Genomic DNA, 23,367 nt, shown 5'->3' with positions numbered 1-23,367 from the left:
ATGCAGCTTCAAATGTCTTAAAACGATATCAGACGATGAATGAGGGTCTTATCATGCGAAACGATCGGTTATTTCAAAGATTATTGTAAAAAAAAAGTTATTTCAAATGTAACTTTGCTAAGGACAAATGCTAGCCTAGCTCTATTCTGTGAGGCGCGTTTGTAACGTCACGTAATACGTAATTACGGTCAAAAGGTCACGGGCGACGTAGCCGGAAGTACAGAATCAAAATCGTCCGACATCGTTGTTTTACCTTTTAATTCCTTTTTTGTAAACGGCGTTTGAGTTAGTTTGCATGTTCAACCTATGCGTTCAACTTGTTAACACTCTGACGCTGTACTTCTGGCTACGTCGCCCGTGACCTTTTGAACGTAATTACGTACTACGTGACGTTGCAAACGCGCCTCACAGAATGGAGAAAGGCTAGCATTTGTCCTTAGAAAATTTTCTAAAGTTACATTTTTGGAATAAGCATTGAAATAACCGATCGTTTCGCATGATAAGACCCTTATTCATCGTCTGGTGTCGTTTAAAGACATTTGAAGCTGCATCTGAAACTGTTAACACTATCTTTTGGACCTGAACCATCCGGTTCCCATTGAAGTCCATTATATGGAGAAAAATCCTGTAATGTTTTCATCAAAAACCTAAATTTCTTTTCGACTGAGGAAAGAAAGACATGGACATCTTGGATGACATGGGGGTGAGTAAATTATCAGCAAAAGTTTTTTCAAAAGTGAACTAATCCTTTAAGTGTCATTCGGTAAATTATGACACTTTTAATGCAAAGTTGACATTGTTTAAAATGTCTTTGTCATCATGACAACTTGACATTAACCAAGAAATCATAACCTGTCAACCTGACATCTTTATAACTAGTCCAACGTGTTCCACTTTACTTGAGGTAAGGGGAAATATTAATGACACTGTTGTTAAAAGCATTTGACAGTGTAATAACCCTTTAATGACATCTTTATAACTAGTATAATGTGTTCCACTTCACTTGAGGACAAGTAAAATAATGTCACAGTTATAATGGTGTCATGACAACCAAAGTTAAAACCAACCATAACATATGAAAGGGACAGTGTAATGTTAACACAAAGCTAAATAACTCCTTTAAGTTTGATAATTAGACCTGTTGATTTCTTGGTTAATGTCAAGTTGTCATAACAAAGACATTTTAAACAATGTCAACTTTGCATTTAAAGTGTCATAATTTACGAATTTGAATTTATGACACTTAATGACAACAGTCATAAACATTCATAAAGACTCCTTCATGTTCATGACAGGTGTTATGTCATGTTTATGACAGTGTCATGACAGTCTTATGCACACCCCTTCAAATAAAGTGTTACTGGGTGTTTCATTTTCGACAATCGCTGTGGACCAATCACAACTGACAGGTCAGCTGACCAATCGTGGAAAGGAGTGGTTAAGAGAGACTGAATCCAAAGGAACCATTTTAAGACTGTGAGAAATGTGGTGATGTGCATTGTATATTATGAGAAAATTGTGTTTTGTTTTGTTTTTGTTTGGTTTTTTTTTAACCTTGGATGCATGAATATATTGTAAGAAATAATACATATTTTAGGAAACCTCCAAAACAAGGAGGAACCTTTAAAATAGCATATTATGGGCAAAAATATGATGATTTTTTAGATGCTTTTTCTTCTGTCATAAGGATGCTTTTTTTGTTCAAAACCACTGATTGCAACTTCAATATTTTGACGAAAACTAAATATATAAAAATAAGTAGTACCATTTTTTTTATTTCTTCTATCTTAGTATATTTTCAGATGTTGTTGTTTTCCATGGTTTTTAAGATTATTTCAGATTCTTCAAAGACAAGTCTTCTCGTTTTATCGCTATATCTTGTGTTTGTTGTTATTGCTATTAAAGAATTGTACATAAAAAAAGTGTATATTTACAAAAATATGATTTAAATTCTTTTGAAGTAACTCCAGGTATTGTATTTTCTCATACTTAAAGGGATAGTTCACTCAAAAATGAAAATTACCCCGTTATTTATTCACCCTCTAGCCATCCTAGGTGTATATGACATTATTCTTTCAGACGAATACGATCAAGTTGTATTAAAAATGTCCAGGCTCTTCCAAGTTTTATAATGGCAGTGAATGGTCATTTCTGTTTTGATGTCAATAAAAGTGCATCCGTCCATTATAAAAGTGCTCCACACGGCAAGGTTAATAAAGGCCTTCTGAAGTGAAGCGATGTGTTCGTGTAGGAAAAATATCCATGTTTAAAACCTAATCGACTAAAATAACCAGCTTCCAGAAGTCGACTTATGCCAAAAGAGTAACACTTGTCAATGCATGACGTAAGATGTCGCCTCTCGTGGTTCAAACAAACAGGACTGGGTATATGGCCGTCTGCCGGAAGCTAGTTATTTTACTCAATAAAATTTTAAATATTGATCATTTTTATCACACGAACACATCGCTTCACTTTATAAGTCCTTTATTAACCCCATTAAATGTAAAATAATAACCAATACCAACATAAAATGATTATGTAGAAATGTACAGCTTTTATTGAATAAAGAATTAACATTTTAAAATGTATTTCAGGCAATTCTTAACTTGTGAATCTGCATTCGAAAAATACTTAAAAATAAATAATATTTACTACTGTCCAGAAGTGATGTTACATTGTAGATAAACCAATATGAATATATTTTAGCAATCAAAATATAACTAAACATAAAAGTGTTTCCAATTCATATATATATAAAAAAAGTAAAAGTATGTTACATTATTGCACAAGCAGAGATGTGTAAGTGTCCCCCGTTTTCAATACAAACAGATGATAAAAACAAAAGAACAAAATTACTTGCATTTCCTTTCAAATAATTTTTTTTTTTTGTCATGTCAGGGAGTGCAACAAGTTCTGGATTTATTAATAGTCACACAAAAACAACCATTTTGTAAATATGAATGGCAAAATACGGATCTCAATCAGTGTGTTATCCATGGAAATTACACTAATGTTCATAGTTTGATAAATGTTCTTTTCCAAATTCACCGGCACTAACTATATCCAACAAATTGAACCTATCATGGAAGACCATATTGAATTTTTCATTCATGATATTTAGCTATGTTGCACGAAAAATGGTAGTTTTGCATACAGTATTCTCTTAGGTTTGCAGTGATAATATGGCATCAACATTTATATAACATTCATACATGAGAATATATTAAACATATCTAGTCTTGTTTTTTTCCTTGTGTCACTATTACAGTTCAAACTATGCATTGAAATTAATGACACCTAAAATAGGGGGTCGTCATTTTGTATACTCCTATAATCAAATGCATTTTTGTGGGAAAAGTATAAAAGAAGGACAGATCTTTAATTTATCCTTTTGGAAACCAATGGATTGTGAGAGGCAGTCACCAAAATGGAGCAAGACGGTTAGACGAGAGGGTTGATAAGTTAGAGGAATTGGTTATGTCTGGAGAAAAGGAAAGTGACTTTATAGCCATTTTACTACTTAAAAGAGCACTTCACCCAAAAAAATGTAAATTGTTATTTTGGCATCATCCTCATGTCATTCCAGACCTGTATGACTTGAACCAAACGTGTTTGATAACCCATTGTTCTAAATATCTTATTTTGAGTTCCACAGATGGCAGTCAGTCATACAGGTTTGGAATGACATGAAGGCGTGTAAAAACAATACAAAACTTTCATTTGTGGGTGAAATATACAGTACGTCTCAACATGAAATCCAAATGGACTGGAACATTCACCCACCAACACACACAAATCGCTCCTCAGACAGAAGTGGCGAAGAGAAAGATCTGCAGCAAGGGCATCACCTTCAAGGTTGAGAGGTCAGCAAGAACAGCCTGCAAGAAGAAAAGAATTAAAAATTAGAAAAACAAAGGCTATGTTTTTCTGGCTATGCACTGTAATAAGTGCTGCTGTAGATGCTATGCTAGTTTCGGGCAGGATTCGATTCAAATCTAATTCAAAGGGGTGGTTTAAACTGGTGCTGTCAAATAAATGAATCACGATTAATCACATCTAACATAAAAGTTTGTAAATGTGTGTATACTGTATGTGTGTGTGTATATATATAAAAAACATTTATGTTAGATGCTATTAATCGATTTGACAGCATTAGTTTGAACCTTTTTCAAATCCGATTGAGAGGACATGTAAACACTTGATCGGACTGTAAAACTGAAACTGGAAAGTACTGCACGTGTGCAATGACGTGTGATGCACGAAATGAGCCATGACATGTCATTCTGAAATTATCCTTCCACTCATAGGGCCAGATTTACTAAACAGGGCAAATTAGCGGGAGGTCGCAATCCCATAAAAGCGCAGATGGGAGTGGAAAGTTCTGTGAGAGATCAACTGATGACGTGCAGATGAAAGAATACAGACACAGCCGGATCATTTCCATAATGACCATATCAATCTAGCAAGAGTAGCGCAAATCAGCATCTGGTTTAAGACATGCATTTTGTGGGTGTTAAATAATTATACACAAATACCAGTAAATTGACTAGCGCAATCTTTAATAAATCTCCTTGCATGATTCATTTAAATACTCTTCTCCCCAAAATTTAGTCTGAAAGGGAAACTCCAACAAATGCATTTGTAGTAAGGTCAGCCGCAAAAATAACCCTATCCACGCCTTTTCAGCGCAAATTTTTTACTGGGTATCATTAAGTAAATCCTGACAGTATATTATGACCCACAAACAATTGTGTAAGTAAAACGAAATTGCAGTGTACGTTTACGTAATTATAGTACTTCTGTGTAGGTATAAGGGAACAATATTAAGTTTGGGGTAATAAAGGGATACAACCAGATATAATTTTTTTGGCTTAATGTTAAGAAGTTTAGACACAGCCGGATCATGGACCGGACTAAAACCATAGCCACTTCAGAGCTCGTTCAATCATTCTATGGGAAAAATGGCAATTGCGATTTTTAAAGATAACACACACACTCTGCTTTTAAATTGCTCCCATCTGGGTGTAGACTAAAAATTCCCTTGGCTAGAAAAAAATGTAAAAGATCTTTTCTTCCAATGGCAGTATAAATCGTACAATGTTTTAATTGGAACAATAGAACGACTGTTAATATTTTTAAATTTCTCTTTCTTAAGAAAAATTTCCGCTCTGTGAAAACAGACTGGACAATAAAGTAAGAAAAGCCAATAAATTAATTTCATACTTTCAGAAATTCACAAATTTGTATCATAATGTGCTTACATACAGCCATATATATATATATATATATATATATATATATACATATATATATATATATATAGATAAATATATACATACCACATTGTACAAGAACATATTTTGCCAGAAATGTGATGAAAACTTAAACTTTTATATACAACAGACGTACAATTTTTGGCTGGAATATATAAACAGAATAGGTACTTGTTAGTTTTAAAATAATTACATTATAAATAATTTGCTTATATATCTACTTGTTACCCCTTTATTTCCCCAAACTTAGCATATTGTTCCCTTATAGCTACACTGTAATTACAAAAACGTACACCGTAATTTCGGTTTACTTACGCAGTTGTTCGCGGGTCATAATGTAAAGTGTTATCGCAAACTGTTAGTAAATCTGGCCCATAGTCTGTAAAGTGGAGCAGGGCAAAGTCCCATCCAACACGTTCTCATCCTAGGGCGTCATATTGTGACGCTTTTGAAATTTCGTCTAAATCCAATGCACATGGCACCCTTTAGCATCAATATAACATGCACAGAGCTTTGTTTGGTTATGGTAGGTTTAGTTCTGGGGTAGGTTTAGGGTTAGACCACTAGGAGGCGCCTTCTGGCCCCTATATATTTGCGTCTCATATTGACGCTAAAGGGTGCCATGTGCGTTGGATGTACACAAAATGTCAAAAGCGTCAGTATATGACGCCTTGGGATGAGAATGGGCTGTCCCATCCAACGCATTCTCATCCTTTAACGTCATATAGAACGCTATATGACAAAACGGCGCTATACTACGCACATGGCACCCGTTATCGTTAATATAACACGTGCTGTGAGGGCTAAGTTTAGGTGTGGGGTAGGGTGTGCGTGTCATTTCACGCTAAAGGATTTATAACGTCTTGGGTTCGCGTGTTAAATTAACGATAAAGAGTGCCATGTGCGTAGTATAGCGCCGTTTTTGCATATAACGTTCTATATGACGTTAAAGGATGAGAACGGGCTGTCCCATCAGTCCTTGTTTCGGACTCTCATCCACAGAAGACTTGTTTTTGGCGCGGGAAAAGGCATTTTTACTACTTGATAAATATAAGAATCACGGCACAAAGCTTCATGTGCTTGTTTGTTTCCTAAAAAAACCCAATATTAAGTTGACGATTTTTTAAAACAAAGAAAATAAGCAATGTAGGAGAATGGTTAGTATGTGAAAACAGCGGGGAAACTGTATATTCGTGAAATGTGCTCATGTCAAAAAATCTATTCTGATTTGAAAGCATGTGACATGTAAACACGCACAGGAACCAAATGAATTTATTAACCGGCCACATAAACCCTACGTTCGGAGTCATCTGAAACAAAAGTGCCCACGTAAACACAGCTACTGTAAATATTCATGAGAGAAGCATGCATTCAGATGTCACTTTGGACATAGAACACATAACTGCCAATCCAATTTCACAAAATGGCGCCTGGTGACTTGCACCGATGTGATTCAAGAGCTTGGAAGGTGCTAAGAGTGCATCCGTCTCAAAGAAGCCGTTTGGGGCGGGGGCCTTCAAGTTCTCAAGCTTCGGTCCTTATGGAATTGGAAGCAAATAAATTTAGAGTCCCCTATCAGGTTAACACGTCTCCTCTAATGTTTCATGACCAGGCTTGGACTCTAAAAATACAACGTGTTATGATACTTTCTCCAGTAGAGGCCAGGTGGTACATAAGCAAGCAGATACTGTCCAGCAGCATCTTCACAGCGTTTTGGGGCCCGGGCCCGTGCGTCACTGCGGGTTACAGCCAGAATTAACGAAAGCAGGTCAGATGCACTTTTACTACAGCTGTCAATCAAGCAAATGCATGCCACTACATGTGACTGCATCCGACAGCGAGGCCCTCTTAATGGCCATGGATGCTTCAACAAAAGTTGGACGTAAAAATTAATAAAAAAAAAAAAAAAAGACTTTTCCATTTTAAAATAGATATGTCAAAAATATATAATCTGGTCTGCAAATTCATATCACGTGAAGACTTGAACTCTGAATTAAAAGAACGCAACATTTTTGCAGTAAAGTGGCGTACATTGTATATTTTTACATTTTGATTTTTTTTATTATTATATGTTGAAATTAATTATTTATTTATTTTTAAAGACAACGCAGAGTGTGACGGCATATAACGACTGTCGCAGCATCCGTAGCATTTTAGTGACCAATTGCAGTCAGGCACATTCAAAGGAAGTGAAGGAGGATTTAAAAGCAGAAATGTGAAGTTTATACTTACATTAATTTTTCAATTAAAACTTGTGTATTATTTAGGGGTGTAACCATATAGTGTCGCAATACATCACAATACAAAAATGCAACAATATGTATCGTGGATATTGACAATCTGTATTTGTGTATTATTACTGTGTGAGAAAAAAATCTAAGTTTTAGTGTCAGTACAACATTAAGCTACTATATAATGTTGAATATAACATATAATTATGAAATGGGGGAATATTTGTGGGTCCTGATCATGCCAAACAGTCTTATTTTACTAATAAAAAAGTGGCCTAGATTCTTTTAAATATATCTAGTTAGTGACAGAGTGCGTCTAAAAAAATTCTGCATTTTCAGCTTCAGAATCATGATTCATGAATATTTGTATTCTGGTGTATCCTGTTTACCAGCACCAAGTCCAAGCCTATTCATTTACACACCCAATGTAATACCACATTAAGCATTTTAATCAGCAGTACAGTTTTTGTTAACCTTTACCATATTTCTTGGAGTATGCAATATATATCAAATCGTGACATGAGGGTATCGGTACACCCCTAGTTTTAATCTGAGCCGGAATTGTGTCGTCACATTAGCGTCATTTTCCCATTGTCTATTGTCAATAGTGTAGCGATGTATGAAGCACACTCCTTTCAAATCAAGCAGCTTTCTGTTGGTTCATGTGACTAACTTGAACCCGTTGCAAAATCTACATAATATTTCACCCACATGCAAAATTCACAAATTCTGTGGGTTCCTATTAAAACGACTGAATTTCACCCCTGAGAAATTCAAAGAACAACAGTAAATGTGACTCACACTTTAAAGTGCTTTAGATAAATTAACAGTTTTTCTAGGGTTTGGGGATTGACTGCATTTCGTGGCAAAAAAAGGTATACAATTGGATATATATTTAGACAGAAAATGTTAGCTACCCTTTTTGGTAACACTTTTCTTTTTTTTTTCTTCATTACAGACAAGGCTGATGCTAGTCCCAGACTAAAATTCACGTTTGAGTGGTTTTAACTGATAGCAACTTGCACTGGCATCTTAAAACATGTCAGTGCCATTGTTTTGTCTCAAGATGCTCATGTGCATGTTTTAAAAAGCTACATTAATGTCCTAAATAAACTAAGGCCTAATCCTGGCTTAATCTAAGCCTTGTCTGTGAAACTGCGCTATACTTCTTACAACTTGTGGCTATACTATTATAAGTTTAGAGATTGGCCCCATTTACTTCCATTGTAAGTGCCTCACTGTAACTTAGATTTATATATATATATATATATATTCAACATAATGCCACAAATGCTGTAAATAGAGCTTAACTTATCAGAACCCAACATATCCCTTCAAGTAATAAAATTTAACTGTTACGCACACAAAAACACAAGACATGCACACACACACACACACACACATACAGTGTTGATGTTAACTGTAAGTTTCCATCATATTTGACATCATATAGTCTAAACATTTTAAAGCTGGGTGTGGGGTACTTGGTCCACTTTTAAAAGTGTTATCCCAGCGATTTTAAAACATGTGCCTTGGGTGGACTGGGTTACTAGTGTTGGCTGCGAGTGAAGACACTATTTCTGTAGTCCTTAACACTCACACACAAACACAAACACACACACACACAAACTCGCTTGCAAGAGATAACCTCAGCTGATGCCAGTGACGTCACTTCCATTAGGTTTTCAGCTCGGAAGGCAAAGACCGCAGCGGCCAGGACTGGAAAAAAAAAAAGGGACAGTCAACTTCCAGGAAAATGTGTGTACGCCATGTAACTGACTGTCCCTTTCTAATTTAAGAGTGCACCAACAAATGAATGTAAATTAAAAACAGTTTAACACATCCTAAGCACTGGGATTATTTATTTATTTATTCATGCTCACAATAGCTGGCAAAAGGTAACACATTAGGGTATATCGACCTACCTGCCACTATTTCTAAGGATCCGTATCCTAGGATACGGTCCCATAACAACAGGAGCTGGTCAGTGGACAGGTATCCTGAGAAGGCTCGGACTATCCACTTAAAGGCAATACGCAACCTAAGAAAGATACACACACACACGCATAATGAGATACCGAATCATTATCATACACAGTGTAGATTTGTACACTTTTATTACAATTCTGTTCTTTTCTTTCACAGATGTTGAGGACTGACTTGTGTTCGCCTAATTCAGCCAATAGATGGAGCTGCACTGTTATAATACAACAGCGTTTCACTGAAGTGACTTGACAACCGTTCTTCATTTCAGCTGGATATTCGAGTAACATAAGCTTTGAGCTTGTATGTATAATAAATGAGGACTTAATGAACATTTACACATGTAAATGATACTAAATTAGAACTAGATTTTAAAATGATTAAAAAACACCTGAAACATTTTAGAAACTGCATTTTTTCTAATGTATTGCTATGGGGTTTACCCTGTTCCTAAAGTATTTTAGGATTTTGCTCTGCAGAAGTTTTCTGTTGATTTTAGGCCATTGCTATGTAGTCCCTAAAGTATTTAAGTTCTGGTGGTCCCTAAATAAGGATGTATTCTATCTTTCATTATAAATGCCATAAATGTCAATATCATTATATCTTTCATTATAAATCCATGACATTTGAGATATGACAATGTAAAATGTAAATGTAATGTAAATTTGCTTTTATTTTTGTTTTTACTCATCATCTGGTTATTTATTTATTGCCAATCAAATGTATTTTGATTGTATTTTTTAAGGATGTGGACTCAAAATCAAATTAGATTAATATATATATATATATATATATATATATATATATATATATATATATATAAAACAAATAAACTGCTTAGGAGAAACATGACTATTGAATAAATGACAAATAACCAATTAACAAGAATAAAGACGATCGAACAAATCGATTATTTGTGATTAATCACATCAAACATATATGTTTTGTATATATATATATATATATATATATATATATATTTTTGGGCTGTGCAAAAATTAATTGCGATTAATCGCATCCAAATTCACATACAGAATTTAAGCGCAAATAATTCTTAAATATATACATGCATGCATAGGTATTTATATATACAAAATAATGATATACAGCACACACAAATATATTATGTAAACACAGACTTTTATTTTGGATGCGATTAATTGCGATTAACTTTTTTTGCACAGCCCTAATATATATATATATATATATATATATATATATATATATAGAATGTGCATGTGTGTGTGTACGGTCCCGTACTAAACTAAATTTACCGTATACAATTTTTTTTTTCCAAATAAATGCAAGCTTGATGAGCATAAAGAGACTTTCAAAAACATTACAATAGTAATTCAATTAGTACATTAAAAACATTTATTTTTGATGCGATTAATCGCTTTGACGGCACTAATATTGTTATACATAATACAAGATAATAAAATATAAATAATAATAATCAATGAGTATAGAAATCTGCATTGTGAACTCACGGTTGGGCTCCAATCTCTCGTAGATGGTAGAACAGTTGAGGAAGATGAGTCTGCAGTAACCTCTCAAACTGCAAGCACAGAGACACTATACCCTAACAAACACACATAAACATCCAGCTGAGCTCAGAGACAACCATTATCCTAACCAAACCGATCAATCATGTTACGTCACGCACAGATACTTACAGACGGATGTGAGGAGATCGAGTGTAATCTGAAGAAATAGCGAATATACATCTCCCTAAACACACTGTACAGCTTAGATGGCTCATTATATAAGAAACACAGAGGAGCAACTGCAACACAGGATACAGATGCTTGCTTAGAAAACAGACTTTGCAATTTGAGGTTACGTGCTTCATTCTTCATACTCACCGTACATCGAGAAGCCATGAAATGGGACGACACCTACGGTACAGAGATGTCATATTCTGTTAAAATTGTTTTATAAAACTGCTAAACTAATAAATCATCTCATAAATGCGCTGACGCCGGTTTCAGAATTCAACAAATGAACCAATACATGGTGCATGCTGGGACATGCTATTATTGAAATACTTGTAGAAGCTGTTTTCTCACCATTTGGGGGGTAAACCACAGCACACTGCTCTGAGCCAGACTTGCCTGAGAAAGAGACAACTTTATAGGCTGAACAGAAACTAAGGAAGATATCAATCAGAACTTTGCAGCAAAGATAAACATTCAAAGACATTACTTTGGACGCAAGATTTAGGAGGCGTAGCGCTGTTGTAGTTAAAATGCTCAAGGACTGCAGTGTCTCGAGAAAAACACAGCAAGACCTGTGGAGAAAAACAGTCGACAAATAATTGGCAGCACAAACAGATAAGGATTGCTATTGCAAAACACACTTTGTATCTTTGGTAAATTGCTTATTTCCTGGTTCAATTACATTTGAAGTGCCACTTTAGGGATTCAGCCTGCTGAGGTCATGCATGTTATTTCTCTTTTATTACTTTTCTCATACTGGAAATGTAATTTGTTTTAAAAACATCAAACCTTTAAAAATCAGTAGACTATTATCTGCTTTCTAGGACAATGTGGTTTGAAATTGAAAGTGACTTCTGTGCTTCATACATCACTACACTATTATACAATTTACCTTTCGTTAACCTACATGTCCCTATTGTGACAGCACCTTTGGAGTTTGAATATCTGTTCTTGCTAATACACTCCCAATTGCTACTATTGGATTGAAGAGTAATTATGAACCCTTTCACCTTATTTTCCCAAAATTCACCTCTCTAACAAAAACATATGACCCCCCTGTCTCTGAACGACCCACAGATTTCACACTAAATCAATATTTACAAGCAGCCTGGCTCCTTTATCACCTCACACCTGCAACTCATATTACCGTTCCATAGTGAAGACACAATGTACTTCTGTGAAGCCCAAACACTGGCCATGGCTTTTGTATATTTCAGCAAAATTAGGAACGAAGCACAATGATGGTTGTCCAGAGGAAACCAGCTAATGAAACAAGTGAACAACAACTTTGAAAATCTCTCTTAAATTGCTGGCTTGGATACAAGTGTGACAGCGCACTTATACAATTAAGTCCTAAGTAATAGTAATTAACTACATGTAACATACTTAGTACTTGTATTCTATACAATATACATTATATACTATGATCTCTAAAAATGTCATCATATATAAGGCAGGCTATCTCAAAGCGTTTTACTGTTTTATTGGAAAAAATAAACCTGCAATTTAAACTTGAGTATGATTTGGTGGTGAAAGTGAATATACATTTTCAAATTTTATAATGCTCCTATAATAATAAATGACTCAATTTCCATTTGAATAGAGAGGACTATTATAGAGACTACACAATCCAGTCCTATCTGTATCAATCCAGATATTTGAAGTGAAAGAGCATTGGTTTGCATGAGTAACTTTCTCACAATAGTTTAGTCTACAGTGAAACGTGTACAAAGAACTCTATCAATGTCATGTCCGAAAGAACTTGGGAAACTGTTTTACTTCTTTGATTATTAGAGCTTGTTTATGATTCACAGAGAAAAATTGTCATAAGTTTGCAATGTGAGTGTGTTACACTGACAGTGACATGCATTCACCCACCTGATATAAATAGTCCTCAAACACAAAGTAGTAATCGTCATTACTCGCAGTGAGCTTCACATCCTGAGAAAAAAAATCAGGCATGTTATGCAGAAACGGGTGCACTAGGAGTGGTAAAATTGGACAGTTTTTAGTAATAACACGAAAACTAAGATAAAATGAATAGTTTAAGTTCTATGAAGACTGGAAAGCCTTCATCATCCGATTTGCGCAGTGTAATTCATAGAATTACAAAAAATATATTTTGCCTCCTTTTTTTCTCACGCATGAATGCGTGTCTTTTCCTGAATATTAAAAATAAAATGTAGAGTGATAAATTTTGTCTAATGTCTGGAGTCCTTTAAGGGAGTAGCCTATATGGAAAAACATACGTTTTAATACATTATGTATTTTCTGAGAATTTATATTTCAAGTTTTGACTGCAAATGTCATGTCCATAATGGTCCGTGTAACGCTTCACAATTCAATTTTCGGGACTGAGTTGGAAGGTGTGTCGTGATTCTGTAGGTTCGTGGATCTTAGTATGGCGAATCGCAATTTCGGTTTCATATTGCATATAGTTACAGCACCAATGTTAAGTTCTACTTCTGTATAGTTATTTTGGAGAAAGTAACTCAAAAGTAATACATGAGTAATGTAACGCATTACAATTCTGAGACAGTAATATTGTAAGGTAATGAATTACTTTTAAATAACAGTAACAAGTAATACCTATTTGTATTACAGTTTGGAAGTAACTTGCACAACACTGTTCAAAATATCTTCCTTTGTGTTCAGCAGAAGAAAGACATTCATACAGGTTTGAAATAACTTTCAAACAGGAAGAGTATATAATGACAGAATTTTCATTTTGAAGTCAACTATTCCGGAAATCTTGATTTTGGAAGAAATTAGTCTTTCAGAAACTGTTACTCTATTTGGTCAAAACCTATTCGGGGAAATTTCAAGAGAATAAATAGAGCATGCAAAACCATTTCTATCAAATAAACTGCATTGTAAATGTACCTTATATATTAGGTTGTCCACAAGCAGGCTGTGATGCATGACTCTGGCCTTTAGCTGTTCGTAATGTGTTATGACCTGTTTAAAAACAAAAGAACTGACAACGTGAATAGAATAACTAATACATAATGGACAAAGAAGCACCTATACACAGATCAAACTACCCCAAGTCATTACAGCAAAATTAATTATACTAACCAATTAACTAATTAAATTGCTAGGATTGCTTTCAATCTCTCAATCATCTTATGCACAGATGCATGATGTATTAGCGCCACAGTTCACTCAGTCTTGTTTAGACAAAGCACAGAAGTTGTGAGAAATCAAGATCAACAAAAACACGACATTTAATAGAAATACAATATCCATGTACTTTCTTTGCATATTTTTAAAAGCTTGATGCTGGTTGCAGATTATATGGATGAGCACAAACGGGACATTTTTATTCCAATTCCTTGTGGTTCTTAAAAGAAAGAAGGACATTCTACATTAGTACAACACCAGGGTAATTTTCATTTTATGGTGAACTATCCCTTTAAAACAGCCTCCAATCATAAGTCTTTCTAAAGCCCATTCCCATCCTGAAACCCAGAGGGACAGGAGAATTTTCTCCCACTTTGCTGTGAGGATAGGCATGATAGCTGGTCACTGTCATCCAGACAGCGGCTTTTATCAGCAGTTACATAATTGTTCCACCTGAAACATTTAAACTCTTGTGATTTCCCCTCTTCCCCTCCATCATTCCACCAGCTCCTGTCCTGCCCACATCTACAGCACAAGCTCAAAAGAGTGAGGGATTACTCTACTTGTTTAAATTGTGTCGCCCCACACCGGGTGTTTGTCTTCGCATTAACACATAGAGAAAGAACATTCTCCAGATGCCGTTTCCCTGCTTTAATGGAGGCCTAAGGACTAATCAGCCAGCTGAGAGACATTGCTTCACGTCTGAAATTGGCAGCTATTAGATGCCCAGCGTGAAAAATCACAGGGGGTACCTGATCTGTCATTTCTACCCCACAAGAGGCTCAACGCTAATTGTATTATTGAGAAGGATGATATTATTTAAAACTGCTTGGTCTGGACCACAGTACAATTTTAGGGCTTTTTAACATTTTAAAAGACATTATGCTGTTATAAGTGTGCACAGGAACAAGGAAATGATACGTCCTTAATAGAGGCTGCCAAACCACCTAATCAAGAAGACTTGAATATGGTTTACAAGTATACACCAGAGAGAATCACTTCCACACCAACTAAACATACTACATTCTGACTTGAATTCATCCCAAAAAGCTTTACTGTGAAAGCATGTTCATATTCATGTACATGTTTATTTTTATATATAACTTCTGTTAACCTTCAAAAAAAAAAAAACTTTTCTCCGAAACTGTAATTTGCAACACATATAGAGCGTTTCAGTCAAGAATGCTTCTGATAAGTAGAAATAAATACCCATTAAATGTCAGTTTTGGCACATGTTCACAACAACTGCCATAAATGTCAGTTGAGATATACACAAACAGTTTAATTTGTTTAAATGTAGATAAATATTTATGGTGGGTTTATATATGGTTAAGGATCTGTGACTGATTTTGTGTGTATAAAAAGAGAGAGAGAAATATAAATACACCACCATTCAAAACTTTGCGGTCTGTAATATTTAAGATTTTTATTTTATGTTTTTGAGACTTGTATGTTTACCGAGGCTGCATTCATTCTAATTTGCTGCTCAAGAAACATGTCTTATTATTTTCCCTCTCCATTTTCTAAAATGACCTTGATGGGCACAAAAAAAAGGCATTCTGAAATTCAGTCAGTACCTCAGGATCATCGGTAGTATTCAGGATGAGAGTCCATAGCTGGGCCCTGAGACCCGTGGGACAGCCCTGCCTGCTGTACTGCTGCGCCGCTGCACTGTCTTGCTCACTCACCACTACAGAAATGCAGAAAAACAGGAGAAGAAGCTGCATATGTTTTAACCAAACACATCTTAAGAGGCTCTTGTAGTATCCAAAGCAAATCCATATACTTTGGCTTTTCAGAGAGAGACACTCTGTGGATGCGTCCAAAACCTAAAGCAGCTGCCTTGTCTGTCAATAACTAAACAGGCAGTATTTTGTATATGAAGGAACATCTTAAGAAAATTCATAACATTAAAGTGAGCTTTAGAGAAAAACATGCTTTAATTTTAAAGTTGTGCAATACTATTAATTAGCATTTTAATTCAATATATTTTGAAGATGTAATTTATTTAAAATTATGGCAAAGCTGTATTTTCAGAATCGTTACTCCAGTCTTCAGTGTCACATGATCCTTCAGAAAACATTTTAATATGTTGATTTGGTGCTCAAGAAAGGTTTCTTATTATTATAAATCTTGAAAACAGTTGTCCTGCTTAATATTTTTGTGAAAACATGATGCATTACTTCAGGATTTTGTTGATGAACAAAGTTCAAAAGAACAGAATATTTTGAAATAGAAATCTTTGGTAACATTTTTAAAGGGGTGATGAACTGAGAAATCAAATTTTCCTTGAGCTTTTGACATCTAAGAGGTCATCATTTTATAAGAATATCCTGTAAGTTTCAGAAGCGAAAACCTCCTTGTTAGTCCAATAAAAGCTTTTATTGACACCAGCCTCAGCAAACGACTCGTTTTTTTAAAAGTGGGGAACTATGACGTCAAAGAGGATAAAACACCACCCCCGCAGACGAAGATCGACGCCTGCTTCAACACGGCCGGTTTAGCCCCACCCACCGATTCGTGCATTACACGCATAGCTAAATAACATAGATTCCTACCTCCTGATGACAAACCGGATCAAGCTACCGAGCAATACAAAATATTGTGCAGTGCCTGGTTGTGGAAGAAGACAGTCGCTGCATATGAAAAAAAAACATTGTCCATCTATTCGCTTCATTTCACTGAGGATTGTTTTGTAAACAAGACTGGATTTGCAGACCGATTAAGGGTAAAAAACGGTGCTGTGCCGTCTATATTGGATCTGACAGGAATGGTGCAACACAACAACATTGGACGTTTCAGAACAATTTCCCCCAAGTGGATTGACGGGTGAGTTGAAACTCATAATATGCAAAATTGTCATCCACTCACAGCAGTGGGCCCATAAAAACAGAGCTTTTTTCAGCTAGGCTTAAGACTAGAGTACAAAATAGCAAAAACTTTTTCATTTTGATGTTTTTGAATGCAAAAACCAAGCGAACATCATAAGTTGACCTCAGACAACAATATAATAAAAGCCAGTTCATGACCCCTTTAACGTATTTACTGCCATGTTTAATTAATTTAATGCATTCTCGCTGAATATAAGTATTAACATCTTATTTATTATTTTTTTAAAGCTAGTGTAAATGTTTTTTCTCACAATAAATGGGATTATAATTTCAGAAAACTTAAAAAGAGGACACTATTTTATTCTTCTGATTGCATAGCATCATTGGATATCACAGGCAGTGGAAGATGCTCTTCAAATTCTGACCAGACTGTATTATTTGAGGGGAAATGGAATGGCAAATATAAAACATTCCCCGCAAGACAAGAGTGATAAAGCGGTATCAAACAAGCATTCGTGTCATGATAATGGCAAAAAGAGTTTATTTTTACCTTTTTTTCCAATGAGAATGTGCTCACTCTCAAACAAATCTGTGTTGAAACAGCAGAGAGATAGTAAAAGGTAGAAAAGAAGTGATAGTGCAAACAGACCATACACCACAGATATTTAGCGAGCCTCTTTGGTAGCCTTAAATACAATATAGTAAATACAGAATTTAGAGGGTAGGACCATATTACACAGAGTGTTTACAGTAGGTGAATCTTCTGTTGAGTTGACAAGTTAGAAGGAATTAAACAACAGGAACATCGACTACAACTATTTGGACCAGTGCCGAAGCTCAGCCTGCGTAATATTCCATTATTCCATAATCATGTTATGGATGGAATGAGTAAATAAATACCTGGAGGAACATGAGTGTGATCATCAATACCAAGCTGCCCATAAGTAAGACCCAATTCTGGATACGTTTCTCTCTGCAACATAGAGAAATAATGGGCCACAACAATTATAAAATATTTGATCTCAAAAAAGGAAAAAGTGGGTTAAGTTTATGATAATTCTTGAAAAGGAATTTGTTTCACATAAATCACTTCTAATGCATGCCATCTGGGTGTGATGATACACTCATCTCACGAGACATGAGATATGCAGAGAGGGTGTTTGAGAAGCGCTCAACCTATGTAAATGATTACAACGCAATAATTCGCAACGAAACAGAGCGTGTCAGACTTTATATGTGTTCTCAAATGCACGTTATTGGAAAACTACAACAAAACTACATTTTTAAGAAATCTTCAATGATGAAATATATGACTGGAAAAACTAGTCTTTTATTCGACTGAAAGTCTCAAAATGCAAAACAATGCAGGTGTATTTTGAAGTTTTAACTAATCTAATGCTGTCGGTAATTCATATTTTGGCTTGGTAATCGAGTAATTGCTGGTTATTTTGACGATTAATAGTTTAATCTGATCATTTTGTGAAAATAAAAATAGACCTATTAAATACCTTTACGATAGAAATGCTACACCCACTGTAATTTCTTGAACAAGAACAAACTCAGAGAGAGTTTAAACATTTATTTTGAAATCACGATGAACAAAAATGTGCATATTTAGAAACATATTGATGTATTCTCCTGTATTGGCCTAGGTTTATAAATGATTTAAGTTACAAATCTGGTGAAATGGCGTATGTTGTGTTGCAAGATCTACATGATAATCGCGCTAAACTCACAGCATGTGCAGAGAGGGTGTTTGAGAAGCGCTCAAAGTAGTTAAATGATTATAACCCAATACTTCGCAACGAAACAAAGCGTGTCAGACCTTATGTGTTCTCAAATAAACGTTATTAAAAAAAAAAAAACAGCAAGGTTTTGTCACAAACTCAACACCGTCATGCTGATATCGCGTCACGTTTTAATATCGCAAGCTCTCGTGCACAGTGAGCACTAAGAGAGTTTTCCACAATCATTTCAATTTCTCTAGAACTCTTGATTACTGTAATTTGTTTACAGAAAAATGGTTTCAGATGATTGTCAGCAGTTCCAATACAAATTGCTTGCATCTTGACATGAAATTAGTAGGAAGTCAAATAAAAAGAGGGTGACTCACCATTTGAGGAATGTCACGAACGTTGAGGGAAACCTGTATTAAACCCCAGTTGCTTCTTACTGTTACATCTTCACTGCGATCATTATTCAGATTTCTTAAACCAATCAGCACCTACAAGACAACAGGTATTACGCTTCATATTACCTAAATAAGAATACTTATAGCAAAAAGTGCAAGACAAATGCTAAAACCTTTGATAACATTTTCTACAAACCCCTTCGCATCCAAATTTCATCTGCCAACTATAAAATAAACCATTCATCAAGTGGTTCTGTGGTGCCATCAAAACAACCTCTCAGTCAGTTCTCACTCAGAGTAATTTAACCGAACATTTCCTGAGGGAATCCAATCAGCTGCTTCATATCCAACCCAATCTTTCTCATTTGGACCGGATGTTTGAAAATAAACTGATTAGATTATGTAAACGAGACCCACCTCAATGAAGTCTTTGGGTGCGTAGACAGGCCTGAATTTGCTTAGGTCTGCAATTAAATAAAGAATACAGAGATCTGAGTGCTTCCAAACTTGTATGTAATGGCCTACCAATTAGTGTAATTGAAAACAAGAGCGCAACAGAATATGGTTGACAAATAACATGGGCAACTACTAGGATGCTTATCAGAACCTGTTTTGTTTACGTTATACTTAGAAGTCCAATTAAATGACTTGGTAAGATAAAACAATGTCTATACTTAAGTAAGAGGAAGAAAAAGAAAGGAGAGGGAAACGCAAATTAATGCTGGCAAAATATTTACATTCTGATTGCATGATTTTGATAATGACACAACACAACATTTTGGAATAATTCATTTTGGAATAAAACTATTGTGTATTTATGAAAGAAATCTCTATGGCTTAGCATAAATATTAATATCCATTATAATTAATCATTATTGGTGCTCAATCATTAATGATAGTTCTTGTTATTAGTGTCAATAATAAAATAGGGGTGAATAGGGCTGTCAAACGATTAATCGCATCCAAAATAAAAGTTTGTGTTTATATAATATATGTGGGTACACTGTGTATAATTATTTTGTACATATATATATATATATATATATATATATATATACATGCATGTATATTCTTTATATATAAAATATTTATATATAATATAAATTATATATAAATCTATATACAGTATCTACATGAAAATATTTCTTAAATATATACAAGCATGTGTGTGTATTTATATATATATATAATAATTATACACAGTGCACCCAAATATATTATGTAAACACAAACTTTTATTTTGGATGCGATTAATCACAATTAATCGTTTGACAGCCCTAATCTTTTGTTATACATTGTTTCAGGATTCTTAGATTAATACAAAGGGCAAAAGAACAACATTTATCTGAAATAGAAATCTTGTGTAACATTATAAATGTTTTTACTTGCTTGAAAAAAAAAATGAATTACCCCAAACTTTTGAATCGTAGTGTATTAAAATTTCCACAAAAATATTAAGCAACACAACCATTTTCAACATTGATAATAATATGAAATGTTTCTTGGGGGCCGAATCAGCATATTAAAATGATTTCTGAAGGATCATGTGACACTGAAGACTGGAGTAATGATGTAATAATGCTGGAGTCAATTAGGAATAAATTATATTTTAAAATAAAATCACAATCCATCAGAAATCATTCTAATGTGCAGAAATCATTGGGGACCAATGCAGCCTTGGTGAGCACAACAGATTTCATTCAAATACATTAAAACATCTTAAGTACTCCAAACTTTTGACTGGTAGTGTGCTGAGAGTGAGAAAACGTAAATGATGACCAAATGTTAATTTTGGGAGAAAGTTATTTCTTTAACATGAACAAAAGTTACTGGCCTGGCATAGCAAAACTGTAAGACAGAGAAAAAGAATAAGAGAAACCAAGAAAATTAAGAGTGTGAAAGAAAGTGCAAAAGAACGCAAGCAGAAAGAAGAACGAAAGAAAGAAAGAAAAAGAAAGAAAGAAAGAAAGAAAGAAAGAAAGAAAGAAAGAAAGAAAGAAAGAAAGAAAGAAAGAAAGAAAGAAAGAAAGAAAGAAAGAAAGAAAGAAAGAAAGAAAGAAAGCTTTAGTTATTGGGAAGCGGTCCAGGGGTCTGGACATGCTCTGGTTTCACAGGCAGGGCTGTTTATGCCAGTGTCCTCCAGAAGGCGGTAAATGTTATCATACACACTGCAAACTGATAGCATTGTTATGGAGCTGTGATACTGCTCAGGGCTTCTGTGTGTGAGCCAAACCTCTGTGTGTAAACATTCTGCAACGCATTAACACGCACACACACCGAGATGTAACTTTGAACACATGTCAGAAAGGTTTGTGAATGTCTGCATTACCTGGTTCATCAGTTCCCATCTCATTCCATTTATTTGTCAGCTCTTTCTGCTCTGAGATGGGACGCTATAAAACAGAGGAGAAAAAAAAAACAAATAACTGATTAAATGAATATATAATAGATTATGTGTTGTACATACACTGGTTTAGACCTTTACCTTACGTGCCAGTGGGATTCCTAACTCAGTGCACATACTGTTCAAACTTTTCAGGATCCTCTTCTCCCAGCTCACCTACAACACACACACACAATGCAAAGGGTTCAAAAACAAAAGTATTTTGTTTTCAAATAGTAGAGAGTCCATGGTAACTAATGACTAGAGGGAACACAGGAAACAGGAAGTCCAATGATAAAACAAAACCAAAACACAGGCAAAATGTGACAGTTACCACCAAGCTTAGATAAAAAGACCATTTACAGCCAAAACAGACAATTTTGGCTGGACGAAAAAGGACGATACGTGTCCAAGGTGCCGCGATGGTCTACGACACCATATGTCAGTTTTCAAGCCAATCGGACTGAGCCACTAAGCGTCCTTTTTCATTGAACCGAGCCCATACATAGTTCTACGGAGTTTGGTGAAATCATATCATACCGTTCGAGAGGGATAAACGTTTTTAGTAAAAGTAGCCACGCCCACCTTGAAAGGTTTTGGCGTCCCGTCGTGGACTTGAATTGAAATTGAATTGAAGACTTTTTTTTCATATTTATTCATAATCACACTCCAGAGAATCTTTTTGCACTGGTTTGGTTTCGTTTCGTAAAAAAAAAATCTGAAATACCCGAAAATTTCACCAGGGTGACGATCAAATCCAAAACGTCTATCCAACGATATATTGGACACTTGAGCCTGCTACAAATGGCTTGAGCCATCACGTACTTTTGATCACTATAGCGCCACCATCAGGCCGATTGGGGCGAGCCTTGGTGGCGTTGTAGACTGGGTAGTGTCAAGTCTCTACGACTTATGGTTTGGTCTGCCCGATCACTTTTAGGGGAAAATGCTGATCCTTGGAAATTCTAACAATTTCTAACAACCCCTTTCTTGAACCCCTAAAGAAATAAGAGAAAGAATGTGTACCTGGGCTTTGCGCATATATTCCAGGGGCTCTTTGGCATGTTCAGGAGGTGCTCTGGGGTGCCCAGGAGGAGGCAGACTTCACCACACATAAACATAAAACACAGAAGCATGGACAAACCATCAGTTAAGTTAGTTTAACCTCGATGGAAACTTACAGTCAAAATTAGACCATATTTATGCAATTACTGTATTAAAAAAAAAGAAGTCAATTTTCATTCTATGAAATATTTTAGAGTGCAACAAGTGCCCGCACACTTTTTCAGTGGCCTTGGTTTCGGAAGCATTTCTCCCATTATTTTTTTTCCCAAAGGCACTTAAAAAATGTCGGGGGGTCTGTCCCATTACCCAAATTTGTGGTCTTGGCACACTAGAGAGTGTGTGCATGTGACAGTTATTAAGTGCGCAAGACTGTCCCAGGTCTGAAAAATGTCAAAGTGCAGTGCAGAGCGGTATTTGAAACTAAGACAATCCATTCATCAGTTCAGTAACTTGCATGCCCCCGATTTTGTGACGTCTAGGAAAACTTTTCAGTGTAATTTAAATTAATTAGACATTGCAAATGACTCGTTAAATGGTAAGTGAAAAATGTCATGTATATTGTAATCATTATGATATGATCAAAACATATTGACATTTCTTGGAAGAAGTCACTTCAGATAACAAATTAC

General features: G+C 35.2%; 1 protein-coding gene across 2 annotated transcripts in view; it reads right to left on the bottom strand.

The window, feature by feature from the left end:
- Positions 1–23,367, bottom strand: part of tbc1d19 (TBC1 domain family, member 19) — a 29,959-nt gene that overhangs the window by 3,167 nt on the left and 3,425 nt on the right. The window contains exons 4-21 of one of the 2 annotated variants that reach the window (XM_089128628.1): positions 22,700–22,775; positions 21,776–21,850; positions 21,620–21,683; positions 19,708–19,754; positions 19,273–19,383; positions 18,060–18,132; positions 17,710–17,748; positions 15,906–16,018; positions 14,089–14,163; positions 13,084–13,146; positions 11,693–11,777; positions 11,557–11,601; positions 11,353–11,385; positions 11,164–11,273; positions 10,978–11,069; positions 9,430–9,545; positions 9,153–9,223; positions 3,784–3,878 (exon numbers count right to left, since the gene is read on the bottom strand). In XM_089128628.1, the coding sequence (XP_088984754.1) occupies positions 3,804–3,878; positions 9,153–9,223; positions 9,430–9,545; positions 10,978–11,069; positions 11,164–11,273; positions 11,353–11,385; positions 11,557–11,601; positions 11,693–11,777; positions 13,084–13,146; positions 14,089–14,163; positions 15,906–16,018; positions 17,710–17,748; positions 18,060–18,132; positions 19,273–19,383; positions 19,708–19,754; positions 21,620–21,683; positions 21,776–21,850; positions 22,700–22,775 (1,363 nt within the window). In that variant the 3' untranslated portion in view covers positions 3,784–3,803. Of the gene's footprint in view, positions 1–2,535; positions 3,879–9,152; positions 9,224–9,429; positions 9,546–10,977; positions 11,070–11,163; positions 11,274–11,352; positions 11,386–11,556; positions 11,602–11,692; positions 11,778–13,083; positions 13,147–14,088; positions 14,164–15,905; positions 16,019–17,709; positions 17,749–18,059; positions 18,133–19,272; positions 19,384–19,707; positions 19,755–21,619; positions 21,684–21,775; positions 21,851–22,699; positions 22,776–23,367 lie in introns of those variants that run through there. The other variant, XM_039669879.2, reaches the window with a different exon arrangement.

Source organism: Pimephales promelas, chromosome 1 (genome assembly GCF_988280905.1).
Source record: "Pimephales promelas chromosome 1, fPimPro1.hap1.1, whole genome shotgun sequence".
NCBI classification, from domain to species: domain Eukaryota; kingdom Metazoa; phylum Chordata; class Actinopteri; order Cypriniformes; family Leuciscidae; genus Pimephales; species Pimephales promelas.
This window is presented reverse-complemented; position numbering and strand designations above follow the sequence as displayed.